Raw genomic sequence first — 13,865 nt, forward strand, 5'->3', positions numbered from 1 at the left:
GTTTCTCCACACCTTTGCCAATACTTGTTATTTTTTGTGTTTTTTAAAAATTAAAAAAATTAATTGTGGTAAAATATGTAATATAAAATGTACCATCTTAACCATTTCTAGGTGTACAGTTTAGTAGTGTTAAATACTACGGTTGTGAAACCAATCTCCAGAACTCTTTTTGGAAAACTGAAACTCTGTACCCATTAAACAACTCCTCGTGCCTTCTGCCAGCCCTGGCAACTACCATTCTACTTTCTGTCTCTATGAATTTGACTATTGCAGGTACCTCATTTAAGTGGAATCATGGTATTTGTCTTTTTTGTGACTGGCTTATTTCACTTAACATAATGTTTTCATTGTCTGTCTTTTGATTATAGTTATCCTAGTGGATGTGAAATGGTATCTCATTGTGGTTTTGATTTGTATTTTCCTAATGACAAATGATGTTGAGCTTCTTTACATGTGCTTATTGCTCATTTGTACTTTGGAGAAACGTCTATTCAAATCCTTTGCTCATTTAAAAAATCAAGTTTTTTTATATTGTAGAATTGTGAGAGCTCTTTATATGTTCTGGACACTAGACGCTTATTAGATAATAAGCGTCTAGTCTTCACTTTCTTGATAATGCCCTTTGACATACAAAAGTTTTTAATTTAATTTTTAAATTTTAGTTTAAGTACAATTTATCAATTTTATCTTTTGTGGCTTATGCTTTGGTCATATCTAAAAAAACCATTGCCTAATCTAGGGTTGTGAAGATTGACACCTATATTTCCTTCTAAGAATTTGTAGATCAATTTGGGGAGTATTGTCATTTTAATAAGTCCTCCCATCTATGAGCATGGGCCGTCTTTCCATTTACTTAGGTCTTCTTAATGTTCTTCAGTATTTTGTAGTTTTCAGTGTACAGGCCTTGCCCTTCTTTGGTTAAATTTATTCCAAGGCACATTATTCTTTTTGCTGCTGTTATGAATGGCATTATTTCATTTTTGATTGTTTATTCCTAGTGTATAGAAATACAACTGGTTTTTGTGTATTAACTTTATTAACTTGCGACTTTTCTGGGGTCATTTTCTAATATTTTTTGGTGTGGATTCTTTTGGATTTTCTATATATAAGATCATATCATTGGCAATATAGTTTTATTTCTTCCTTTTCAATCTGGATGTCTTTTCTTTCTTTCTTTCTTTTTTATTTTTTAATGATTGTCGTGGCTAGAACCTCCAGTATGATGTTCAATACAAGTGGCCAGAGCAGACACGTTTGTCTTGTTCCTGAGCTGAGGGGAAAACTCAGTCTTTTGCTGTTAAGTATAATGTTAGTTGTGAGAAATGAATATTTAAATAATTTTTATTTCGAAGTGATTATAGATTCATAGCAATTTGAAGAAATAGTACAGAGAGGTCTTGTGTACCCTTCACCCAGTTTTTCCCAATGAGTATATCTTATATAACTATTAGCACAAGGTGGGTGTATAGTTTTCTATCCCTTTATCATCTGTGCAGATTCATGTAACCACCACCACAATCAAAGACAGAACTATTCCATCTCCACAAAGCTCTCCCTTAGGTTACTTCTTTTTTTTTAAATTATTATTATTAGTTTCAGGTGTACAAAACAATGTAATAGACATTTATACCCCTCACAAAGTGATAACCCCTCTTCCCCAGTCTACTACCCCTCTGACATTGCATACAGCCGTTACATTTCCACTGTCTCTATTCGTTATGCTGTGCTCCACTTCCTGTGACCATATATACATACATATATATATACATATATATATATATATATACATATATATATATATATATATAAAATTATAGTTGACATTCAATATTGTTCAGCTTCAGCTTCAGGTGTGCAGTGCAGTGGTCAGGCATCTACACTATCCACGAAGTGGTCTCTGTAATAAGACAAGTGTCCATCGGATGCCCTACAAATCTTTTACAACATTATTGGTTATATTCCCCAAATTGTCTTTGGTATCCCTGTGCCAATCTTGTGGTTACCGACTGGGCTTTCTAGGTTACTTCTTTGTAGTTATGTTCATTATCCTCTCTTCACCATCACTAGCCCCTGGCAACCACTGTTTTGTTTTTACATCTCTATAGTTTTGTCATTTTGAGAATGTTATATAAATTGATTCATACAGTTTGAATTTTTAGTATCATGCTGTTTTTAAATTGAAGTTATTTTTCTTCTTTGCTTTTCTAAGCATAGCACCCCTTTCTTTTATGGACGTAGTGACTTCTCAAGTGTCTGAAGATAATGGAATGTTTTTTTAAAAATTTCTATTTCCTATAATATGTTTAGTTTGAGAGTCCACTTTTTAAAATGTTTCCTTGTTCTTTGTCTTTCATGTTGCAAGTTTTTAAGACGTGGGTAATGCATGCGAATAGTTTGAGTTACACATATCTCTTAAAAAACTGATACTTTTCTTAATAAATTTTCTTACTTTTTTTTGTGGTAAGTAGAATCATTTAAATTTGTTCCTTTGATCTCAGTATGCAGCATTTTGAAATCGATTTTTAGGAAGTCCTTGATGGTGGCGATGTTTTTCTCTGAGAAGTAGTTTTTAAAGGCAGTGACAAAAATCTTTCACCTTTACTGCCACTATTATTTTGTGTATGTGAGAAAAGGTACACACAAACCTTGGTTTGGTCAAGGTAATACATGTAAATACATGTTTAAGTCATGATTCCACATGTGTATTATATATATACAAATACACACATACGCACACACACACACAGGTAATTCCGTATGTACACACATGTACACAGAAACAAATCAAAACATGTGGTTTTCTGCCACATCTCTCTCTTTTTGTGATTGCTGCTCAACAGACAAATTGCATTTTCAGCCTTCTTAGCTACCCCCGACACATTATCTACATATTGACTTACTACGGAAAATGAATACCTTTTACACACATGTAGCCTCACCCCACCCATGCTTTTCCTTCCCACATTCTTAATTAGGTACAGCCCAAGCTTTATCAGAGTTGTACAATTTCTCTCAATATAAAGAATTCTAGTGGCTTCAGACACACACACACACACACACACACCCTGGGCATGCCAAAAAAATGTGTACACATGACTTATATTCATCTTTTGTTATCGGTATACATTGAGTATTAAATTTTTTTTTTTTGAGTATTAAAATTTTAATACAGCTTTTTCCTTTCTTAAAATGCGTATGCATTTTTTTGGCCTCCATTTTCCTGCTTCTTTCTGGACTGTTTCTCTTGGCCAGCCTTTTCCCATTTTCCTTTGAATTTCTTTGATCTTTTCTCACTCCTGTGCTGGATCCTGTCTTTCTCTTTCTTAGTTTATTCTCTCACTTTGGTGAAGTGCAGCTTATAGTAACTTCCTAAGGAAAGGTGTATGAGAGGTAGTTTGTATGTCTGGAAAAGTTTTTATGCTTTACATTTGATTGATAGCTCAATTGGATTTAGAATTGTAAGTTGAAAATAATTTAATTTTTCCTTAGAATTTTTAATGTATTTTTCCATTGTCTTCTAGCTTCCCTCAGTATTGAGAAGTTGGTGTCATTCTGTTTCTTGGTTCTTTGTGATCTTTTTTCTTTTTTTCCCTCTGCACACTTTTAGTGTCTTCTATTATCTCAGGTATTAAGAAACTTTTTTTTTTTTTTTTTTAGGTATTAAGAAATTTCGTGATGATGTACCTAGGCTTGGGTCTTTTTTCACTCATTGTGCTGCATACTCATTGGGCCCTTTGTAATCTGGAAACTCACATTTTCAGTTTTGAGAAAGTTTCTTATATTATTTCTCTAACAATTTTCTCTGCTCCCCCTGCCCGCAACTATTAGTTGGGTGTTGGACCTTCAAGATTGCTTCTCTAGTTATATGCTTCTCTAGTTCTCTGCTCATGTGTTAGCTAGTTTTTTTGTTGTTCTTTCTGAACTTCCTTAACGCTTCCAATGAATTAAAATTTTTCTTATTGAGTTCTTTCTTGTTTTGTTTAATAAAAAGATAGCTTTGAGTAATAGTACAATTAATAGCCAGTAGGAAATAATTTGCTTTTAAGTTACACTACTTAAAAAAAAAAAAAAAAGTTACACTACTTGACTTCTGATATAAGATTACTTGCTCTTTAATTGGGAAGCCATACAGATATCTTGTGATTTTCCCAAATTCAAATGCTTTTACTCAATATCTATTAAAGCAAATGTGTTGGTTTGGTAAGATGTCATGAAATGAACAGAGTAGTGCAATTTGAAGGAAAGTATACATGCAGAGAATCTAACACCTAGTTTTGTGAGGTGCTCTTGCTATGTATTATGTAAAATAACAGAATCTTTTTGGTGTAATTTCATAGGATGATTTTTCAGGATTGTCACCGTATGAAAGGAAGAGACTGAAGAACATATCAGAAAATGCAAACTTTTTTGCTTCTCTTCAGTTGTCTGAGGTTTGTGTGGAGTTTCTAATAAAAACCAAGATGCTATTCCTCTTGTCAGCAGGTCAATAAAGTACTAATAGTACCAGGTTTCATAGTGTCAAATGGGGGAGGGTAAAATTAGGAGCAAGTTTCCATTTAATAGAAAGAGGTTACCATATTTTATTGATACCAAGACTTTTTTTCTTTTTAATATTTTTGGAATTGTCATCTTAAAACTATGACTGGCAGCTTCCTCCTCCCCACCTTTTGGTGGTGTATAAAGTAGTGATGTCTTATGAAAGAGATTGTCTTGAATTCAAAGAAATGGTATGTTTCAAGTGGTTGCTCTAACTAAAGGATAACAGGGAAGTGGGAAATGGATGGGTTGCAGGAGGAGTGATAGACAGGTGAGAGGAAAGCTTTTTCTTTTAAGAAATCTTGAACTTTAAAACTAAATGGGAGTACAGTTTGTATAAGGAGCTTTTGGGATAAATGGCCAGATGTATGCTAATGTTTTATAATCATAACTAAAGGTATAATTTACATTAGTGTCTTTACACTGGGGCTGAAACTTCTATATGAGACAAAAGTTGTTTAGGAGAGTGTGTGATGTTTTCCCCCAAACGTATCAAACCTTTGGCTTTATTAAGTAATTAAGTGATTTCTCTGAATACCAGATTCTCACATATTCAGTGTGTGTTTTCATCTTGAGGAGAGGGAGGGTGAGTTAATATAATTTTATATAACTAAATTATATATATGTCATTAATGAAAATACATCAGAAATTTAGACAAAGTATCTCTGATTTTGATTTTGGTTAACAGAAATTATTTGATTTATATAAGTATAACCTATAAATAACTTATCTAGAAAATATCAAAGTAGGATTGATTGCCTTAGTAGAAGTTAAACCTTTTAATTTGTGATAGTGTATTTGATTACATTTTTAATGTTTAATCATGTAAATTCATTAGCAACCTGGCTCAAGGTATCAGAATGTCAGTACTTTAGACAGTGTTATTGATAAGTATATTTGTTTCATGTCTACTACCAAGAACAGGTATCATATTTTAAGGATCTTTATTTTCTGTATAGGTCTTAGTTTATGTGGATGTCGTAGCAGATACTTTATATTTTAAAAGGGAAGCTATGTAGTTGTATTATTTTTATGTGTATATATTTTGTGTATTTTGCAGTCAGCTGCAAGGCTCCGTGAAATGATAGAGAAGAGACAGCCTCCTGAGACCAAAAGGTAAAAGATTCGGTTTACAATGTCTGCACCATGATATACTGAGGAGTTTTATAATTTGAAAAAATGGTTTGGCATAGTAAGTAACAGATCAGAAACTCTGTAATTTAATCTTAATCCTTATAGGATTTGTGAAGGAATGCTACCTTTTAATCACTCTAAAGTTCCCATCTAATCAAAGGAATATATAGGAAATAGAATCTTGAGAGCTGAATTTTGTTCATATTCAATACTGTTGCTGCTAATGGAGGGAAATCTTTATTTACACTAAATTATTCTTATTTTTGCCTAGAAAACTATTATTCTTAAAGATTCTTTTTATTTTTCTGTTATCTTTTTGCTTCTTAATTTTTCTTTTCCGTTCCTAGAATAAAGGAAGGAAATTAACGTTTATTGAACATCTGTGAAATATAGTTCAGTGACCTAAAAATTTTCTCCTGTATTATCTCATTTAATTCTGATAACAACCAAATGTGGGAGGTAGTGTATCCATTTTGTGAGATAGAAAACAGGCTCAAAGAGGTAAAGTAATTTGCACAAGGTCAAAATAGCTCATAAGTGGAAGCTTCAGGATTTGAACTCCAGGATTCCTTAGCGTAAGTTCCGTCTACTGCATTTTAGCAGTGCCTATGTATAAATGAAGAAACTAAAAATCTTGGCATCATTAGATCATTTGTTTAGTGCTAGTGCTAATGAAATATAACATCACTTAATTGGTTTGATTCCAATACAGGTCAATTACCTTGGAAAAGCTAAACTTAATCATGGCCAGATATTTGTGAGTGTGAAATGTAAGAGGAACATCATTAATCCTGCAACATAATAGCACTGGTTCTGTTACCAGTGCTAAAAATCTGTTGATTAATAGATTTTTGATTTGTTCCCAAATTTGTCGTTAGGCGATTTTCTTGGTATGTTAACATCATAGAGCGCACTTTCACAAATCTAAATGGTATAGCCACTTACTGTGATTGTACGCGTATGTGATATACTTTTATACTTCTGGCAGTGCAGTAGGTTTGTTTACACCAGCATCACTACAAACGTGTAATTGCAGTTTAAGCCCTGACAACTGGCTTTTTTTTTTTTTGTAATGTACATTTCTGACTTAAGCTTTGATTTCCTAGGCATCCACTCCAAAGAGGCATTCATTTCAAAGAGGCATCTGCCTTCAAGGAAGGCTGTCTAGAATCAGTACACTGCCAGTCACTAGATAAAGAGCCAGGCCGCCTCCCTGCACTGAACCTCCTTTGTTTTAGAGATCTTGGTTGACTTTGATAACTAACCATTTGAGCTACTTGTTTGTTTTTCTTCCAGGCCTTTAAATTCTCACTCCTACGTTTCAAATTCACCAAAAAAGATGAGCTCTGGAAACCCTAGGTCCCCACTTTCGACCCCAATAAAAGCAGAACCCAGGCCCACGCTCTCCCTCTGTCTCTATCCTGTCTCTATCCTGTGTGTACCCGGCATGTCTTGTGCTCACCAGGGCCTCTAAGGAATAAACTAACTTTCTTCAAAGTTTCTTAACGGTTATTGCTGAATGGCATCTTGCAATCATAATAAGAACCAGAAGGGTCAATCCAGTTGTAACATGGATTTAGAAAGGGGAGATGTCTGGGGTGGCTGGGTGGGTCAGTTGGTTAGAGCGTGAGCTCTGAATGACAAGGTTGCCGGTTCGATTCCTGCATGGGATGGTGGGCTGCGTCCCCTGCAACTAAAGATTGAAAATGGCAACTGGACTGGGAGCTGAGCTGTGCCCTTCACAACTAGATTGAAGGACAACTACTTGGAGCTGATGGGCCCTGGAGAAACACACTGTTCCCCAATATTCCCCAATTAAAAAAAAAGTAAATTATATGGAAGGGAATACAATGAAATATTTAAGTTTCTTTTCCATCCTAGACCTTAGTTCTCCAAACCTTCTCCCTAGAGGAAACCGCCCTTAATAGTTTCACATATATGCTTCTGTCGGTAATCTCAGCATGCACAAATATATATGTATATATAAACTTTTTGTAAAAGAAAAAACAAATAGAATCATACTTAATATGTACTTGTTTTTGCTTCTTATGAGTTCATTTCATATCAGCACACTATCTATTTCATTCTTATTTGTGGCTGCAAATTGTTTTGTTAGGTATGTATGTCATCATTTAACAGCCCTCACCTCCCCATAATGAACATTTGTGATATTTCTAGACATTTAATTAAAATGAGTGTAGCCATGTCCATGCATCTTTGCAATGTGTGACTATATTCGTGAGATACATTCATAGAAGTTAACTCCTTAATATTAGTAAATACGTAAACTGTTTTATAGGTACAACATGAGTTTTTTCCTTCCACTCCTTTAGAAAGAAGCCTAAGAAGAAAGAAAATGATACTGGATGTAGAAGGTCAATGCGATTACTAAATGTAGATCCTCCAGTAGTTCCATTACCAGTAACCCCACCCAAGCCAACATTAGTAGCAGATGAAAATGTAAGTGCAAATACACTATATTACATTAATAAAATACTTTTTTGTTTTGGTAAATATTTTATTTATTTTTGATTAGTTTCAGGTGCACAAAACAAAATAATAGTTAGACATTTATCATTTATATTCCTCACACTGTCAACTCCCCTCCCGCCATAAAATACTGAAAATTTTGAAGTCTTTGAAACTAGACTACAAGGTGATTAAATTATGTTTAATTTGTACTTTATTAATTTAATACTGGTATGGTGTAATGAGTAAGATTTCTAAGCCATTAAGACTGGGTTGGATTTTATATTTCTGCAGGCTTACCTGCTGTGGGATTGTGGGTAAATTACTTACACTTTTTGAGTCCTGACTTTCCCATTTTTTAAATGGCAACAATAATAGAAACTTCAACAGGATATTATGAGGGTTAAATGACATAGTTTGTGTAAAGATCCTTACATTGTATTAAGGGCTTAGTAATAAATAAATGGAGTTATTAATATTAATAATAAATAATATGTGTTAATAGTGATGGGGGTTCCTTGCTATAGTTTATACTATCATGAATGGGAAGGGTCTTATTTACCAAATTTATTGTCTAAATAAGATTATAATTATATTTTTTACTCAAGAGCACCTGCTGTTTTCAATACTCTGTATTTAAGTACTTAATTATAAATTATAAAACAGCACTAATTAGGCTGGTGCTTTGGTGGTTAATTGCAAATTAAGGTGCTATGGGAAGAGTAGCTTTCAAATTATTTTGAAGCCTTTGCCCATGATGAGAAATATATTTACATTGAACTCATTACACACACACACAAAACAGAAACAAACTTTTGTGATTAGATACCCTTAACTACATGTGACACACTTTTGTTTTTTCTGTTCTTTTCTCATTCACTAAAACACATTGCTGGTTGTGAATTTTTTTTTTTTTTTTTTTTTTTTTTGGCACAAATCTTTTTTCATGTAATGAAGACTTAAGATCTACTTTCTTAGCAATTTTCAAATATACAGTATTTAATTTTTTTTTTTTAAGTTTCCCAGTTATAGCTGACATTCAGTATTATTTTATATTAGTTTCAGGTGTAGAGCATAGTGGTTAGACATTTATATAATTTACAAAGTGATCCCCCCGATTAGTACCCACTTGGCACTGTACGTAGATATTACAATATTGATTATATTCCCTATGTTGTATGTTACATCCCCGTGACTATTTTTAACTACCAACTTGTACTTGTTAATCCCTTCCAACCTCCCTACCCTTGGTTGTGACATATTAAAATGATTTCGTGACCCATGGGTTACACCTGTGATTTAAAAAATGCTGGCATAGAACAGTAACTTTGAGTAATGAAATTGAACTGTCTGAATCAGCAACTCCAGTTATTGGCAGTATAACTTTGGACAAGTTAACTTCTCTAGGTTTCATTCCAATGTCTTTAAAATGTGGTATCATTCACTGGGTTAATATTGAGAAGATTAAAGGAGGTAATACATTCTATTACTTTTTAGGCTACATGGCATTCATTCAACAGCTATTTTTGAAACGCTAATGATGTGTCCCCCCCGTTGTTGGTATGAAAGTAAAGTAATGAAAAACCTCAAGCTTACATTCTAGGGCAGGGCAACAATCAACCAACTTTTTTCTTTTTTTTTTATAACAGCCTTTGTTACCTCCTGGGCCTTTAGAAATGATTCCTGAAAATCGAGATGACAACAGTGAACTATTCAAAGAATTTCTACAGACTTGGGCTGAAGTGAGCAAGGTATCACTTGGGAGGGCTTTTATATAAGCATTTAGAATCATTTGTTAATGAAATTTGAGTGCATATATTAACTTAGTACTTTGGTCTCTCCTGTTTCAGACAAGTAGTAAGAACATTGAGAAGGAGTTATCTAGCATTGAAACGTGAGTTAAAATTCCTTGCCTTTGCTTTACATTTTTTGAGATTTTTCAAAGGATAAAGACTATATACCATTATAGGAAATTTTGAAAATGAGGTGAAAAAATTATTCATAATAATTCTATCCTTAACAACTGTTGTTTTTATATATTTCCTTTAAAGTATTGCCATATGCAGTACCACTAGGATATAAACTTCATGAATGCAAGGGTTTTGTCTGAATAACCAGAACAGTATATATTCATTCAAAGTTTAATAAGTGAGTGAATCCCCATACATTTTTATTCTGTTATGTTCTAATGTCTATATAATTTTGCATTATGCTTTTTCATTAACATTGTGGTTGCATGCTACTAGAGTCTTTAAATTTATTGAATAATTATACAATATCCCATTGAGTAGTTAGAATTTACTTAACCTCCTCTTACCCCCTTGGTATTTGGAGTTGTTTTCCATTTAGTTTTGTATGTTTCTATGTGGGCATGTGTTTGTTGAAGTGTATATTTGTGGTGTCAGATTATTTCCTTAGAATAGATTCCAGCAGTGAGATTAATGAATCATATTAATGAGTCAGATTAATATTAATATAATCAATTAATATTAATATTAATCGGATTAATATTATGGACATTTTTATGGCTTTTGGTATATACATTGCTGAATTATTTTCCAAAATCTCTTTTTTTACTTCTGAAAATCTTATATGGACTATTCTGCCACTAGCAATATATATGAATGTATATGTTTAACTGCAGCCTACTAGCTTTTCTAAGTGAAAAACAGTACCCCATTATTTAATTCCATTTCTTTGGTTGCCAGGAGATTGAGTATTTTCCCATATTTATTTACTAATTGTGATTTTTCTTTTTTGAGTCATCTTATTTTGTTTATTGAGATTGGTTTTACTTCTAAAATTTAACTTTTTAATTTTCTCAGCTACAAAGCCAATTTAAGTGGCATGGTCATTAGTGAAGATACTGTTTATAAAGTTACCAAAGGTGCAATATTCTCAATGGCTTTCCATCCATCAGAAATTAAAACTTTGGTGGCAGCTGGGGCCCAATCTGGGCAAGTTGGACTTTGGGATTTGGTAAGTTATTATTAATTTCTTGAAGATACTAAAGTTTGAAGCAAATAGTCTAAGAAAATATCCTAGAACCATGTGTTTATAGATGTTACTTATTTATAGTTTTGTGCTTTGTGATTCCAAATCTTAGAAATATGGAAGAATTTAAATTTGCTTTATAGAACTTGAACATTTTTAGTTTGAATATCATTAGTAATCTGGGCATAAATTAACTGCCAGGGAACTATTACAACTTTAAATGTATATATGAAAAGATCACATAAAGTTCCTATTTTTCTAATTATGTTTAAAATAGTTTCTAAGCTAACTCAAAATGTCCTCCTAGGGATCTCTGCTTAGGATGATGCCAGCTATTTTTTGATGAATCAGAAACAGACATTGAATTCCATTCATTGTACATATAATTCTACATTGACTGCTTTTAGTGGTTACAAAGTTGAGAAAAGCCAAGTTAATGTTCTCTGAATTTATTTTCTAATTGGGGAATTAAAACAAAGACCTGAAAATTGTCATAAGGATAATTAATGAAGATGAAGAAACCATGGTGGCTTGATAATAAACAGATTTTGTAAGTGGGAAAAAGAAATAGAAACCAAATTTTCTTTTATTTTGGGATCAAAAGTTCTCCCATGTTTTGATAAGATTTGAGTTTGGGGTAGGAGGTGAAAGGATTTGGTAAAGGAAACTGAAGTAGAGAAGCGGGAAGAGGATCAGAAATAGTTTAAGGTTATAGAAGTTAAGACATGAATTTCAAGGATGGGAATTTGACAGGGCTTCTTGCAGAGAAGTTAAAAAGAATGAGAACAGAAAAAAGGCCATTGGTTTAGAAAATAGGCTACCATTAGAAAGTTGAGAGAACAGCTTTAACATTGATATAAGGAAGGAACACACACAGACTAGGGGATTAAAACGTATGGGGTGATAGAAGAAATGGAAGCAATGGATAAAGACTGTTGAAGAACTTTGAAAAGGGAAAAAGAGAATTAGCATAGTCAAGTGAAGATCTTTTCATGGGGGTTGATCTCTACAGAGTTCAGCACGTGTAGAAAAGTCCCTTTGCTATGTCTTTTCTGGTGACTCCAGAAATGTGTATTATTAGGTCTCTGTAGTCCAATATCTCTGTCAACCTTTTAATTTTCCAGGACACTTAGCTATCTCTTTTTTTTGTTATTGTTGGGGAAGGGGAACAGGACTTTATTGGGGAACAGTGTACTTCCAGTACTTTTTTTTTTTCCCCAAGTCAAGTTGTTGTCCTTTCAATCTTAGTTGTGGAGGGTGCCGTTCAGCTTCAAGTTGTTGTCCTTTCAGTCTTAGTTGTGGAGGGCGCAGCTCAGCTCCAGGTCCAGTTGCAGTTGTTAGTTGCAGGGGGCGCAGCCTACCATCCCTTGTGGGAGTCGAACCTGCAACCTTGTGGATGAGAGGACGCGCTCCAACCAACTGAGCCATCCGGGAGTTCAGCGGCAGCTCAGCTCAAGGTGCTGTGTTCAATCTTAGTTGAAGGGGGTGCCGCCCACCATCCCTTGAGGAATGAACTGGCAACCTTGTGGTTGAGAGCCCACTGGCCCATGTGGGAATCGAACCAGCAGCCTTCGGAGTCAGGAGCATGGAGCTATAACCGCCTGAGCCACCGAGTCAGCCCTTAGCTATCTCATTAATAGACTGAGCAAGTCTAAAATCAATATCTTGGCAGTCTTGTGCTCATCTCCTAACTCCCCTAGGAAAAAAATTAACTTCATTGAGGTATAATTTACATATTATAAAATCCACAAATTTTAAATGTACAATTCAGTGGTTTTTAGTAAGTTTACTGAGTTGTGTAACTATCATCATAAGCCAGTTTTAGAATATTTTCATCATCCCTATAAGATTCCTCACGGCTACTTACATTTAATGCCTGTTTCTACTCTCATACTCAGGCAAATCTTCACAAATTTGCCCCTTTTGGACGTTTCATATGAACAGAACCATACAATATGTGATCTTTTATGTTGGCTTCTTTCTCTTAGCATGTTTTCAAGATTCATCTGCTCTATAGCATGTATCAGTACGTCATTCTTTTTTTATTGCTGAGTAGTATTTCATTGTTTGACTATACCACATTTTGTTTATCTGTTCATCACTTGATAGACACTTAGGTTGTTTCCACTTTTTGGCTCTTCTTAATAATGCTACTGTGAACACTTGTGTACACGTATTTGTGTGACTGTGTGTTTTAATTTTTCTTGGGTACCTGGGGTTAGAATTGCTGGGTCATATGGTAGGTAACTGTTTAACATTTTGAGGAACTGCCAAACTGCTTTCCAAAGTAGTTGCAGTATTTTATATTCCCACTACTATTGTATGAGGGTTTCAATTTCTCCACATGCTCACCAACACATTAATACTATTGTTTGCTTTTTGAATATAGCCTTTTTAGTGGGCGTGAAGTATATTTCATTGTGGTTTTGATTTGCATTTTTCTAATGACTGATGAGATTGAGCATTTTTTTGTGTCATTTGGATATCTTTGGTGAAATGGCTATTCCCCTTCCCTTGAGGAATTTCTGTGCTTGGATTATAAAAACTATAACAGTTTATTTTGCTATGTACTATTTATGTGTTTAAGAAGGTGCTGTAAAAATTCTTAAGACTGGTCTCCTGACATTGGCTTCCTCACTGTGAAGGACAGACAGAAATGTTGTCACGTTTGTATTTGCAGGCTATGTGTTCTTGAGCAGAAAGAAGTAATCAGGTAGATGCTATTCATCAG

At 33.9% G+C, this 13,865-nt stretch overlaps 1 protein-coding gene across 2 annotated transcripts in view; it reads left to right on the plus strand.

Annotated features, from left to right (window-relative positions):
• Positions 1–13,865, plus strand: part of WDR76 (WD repeat domain 76) — a 42,182-nt gene that overhangs the window by 4,436 nt on the left and 23,881 nt on the right. The window contains exons 1-7 of one of the 2 annotated variants that reach the window (XM_081049348.1): positions 137–273; positions 4,338–4,430; positions 5,598–5,653; positions 8,005–8,131; positions 9,790–9,891; positions 9,991–10,034; positions 10,966–11,119. In XM_081049348.1, coding sequence (XP_080905474.1) covers positions 5,619–5,653; positions 8,005–8,131; positions 9,790–9,891; positions 9,991–10,034; positions 10,966–11,119 — 462 coding nt within the window. In that variant the 5' untranslated portion in view covers positions 137–273; positions 4,338–4,430; positions 5,598–5,618. Of the gene's footprint in view, positions 1–136; positions 274–4,337; positions 4,431–5,597; positions 5,654–8,004; positions 8,132–9,789; positions 9,892–9,990; positions 10,035–10,965; positions 11,120–13,865 lie in introns of those variants that run through there. The other variant, XM_081049347.1, reaches the window with a different exon arrangement.

The sequence above is a fragment of the Rhinolophus hipposideros genome (genome assembly GCF_964194185.1).
Source record: "Rhinolophus hipposideros genome assembly, chromosome: 5".
In the NCBI taxonomy this organism is placed as follows: domain Eukaryota; kingdom Metazoa; phylum Chordata; class Mammalia; order Chiroptera; family Rhinolophidae; genus Rhinolophus; species Rhinolophus hipposideros.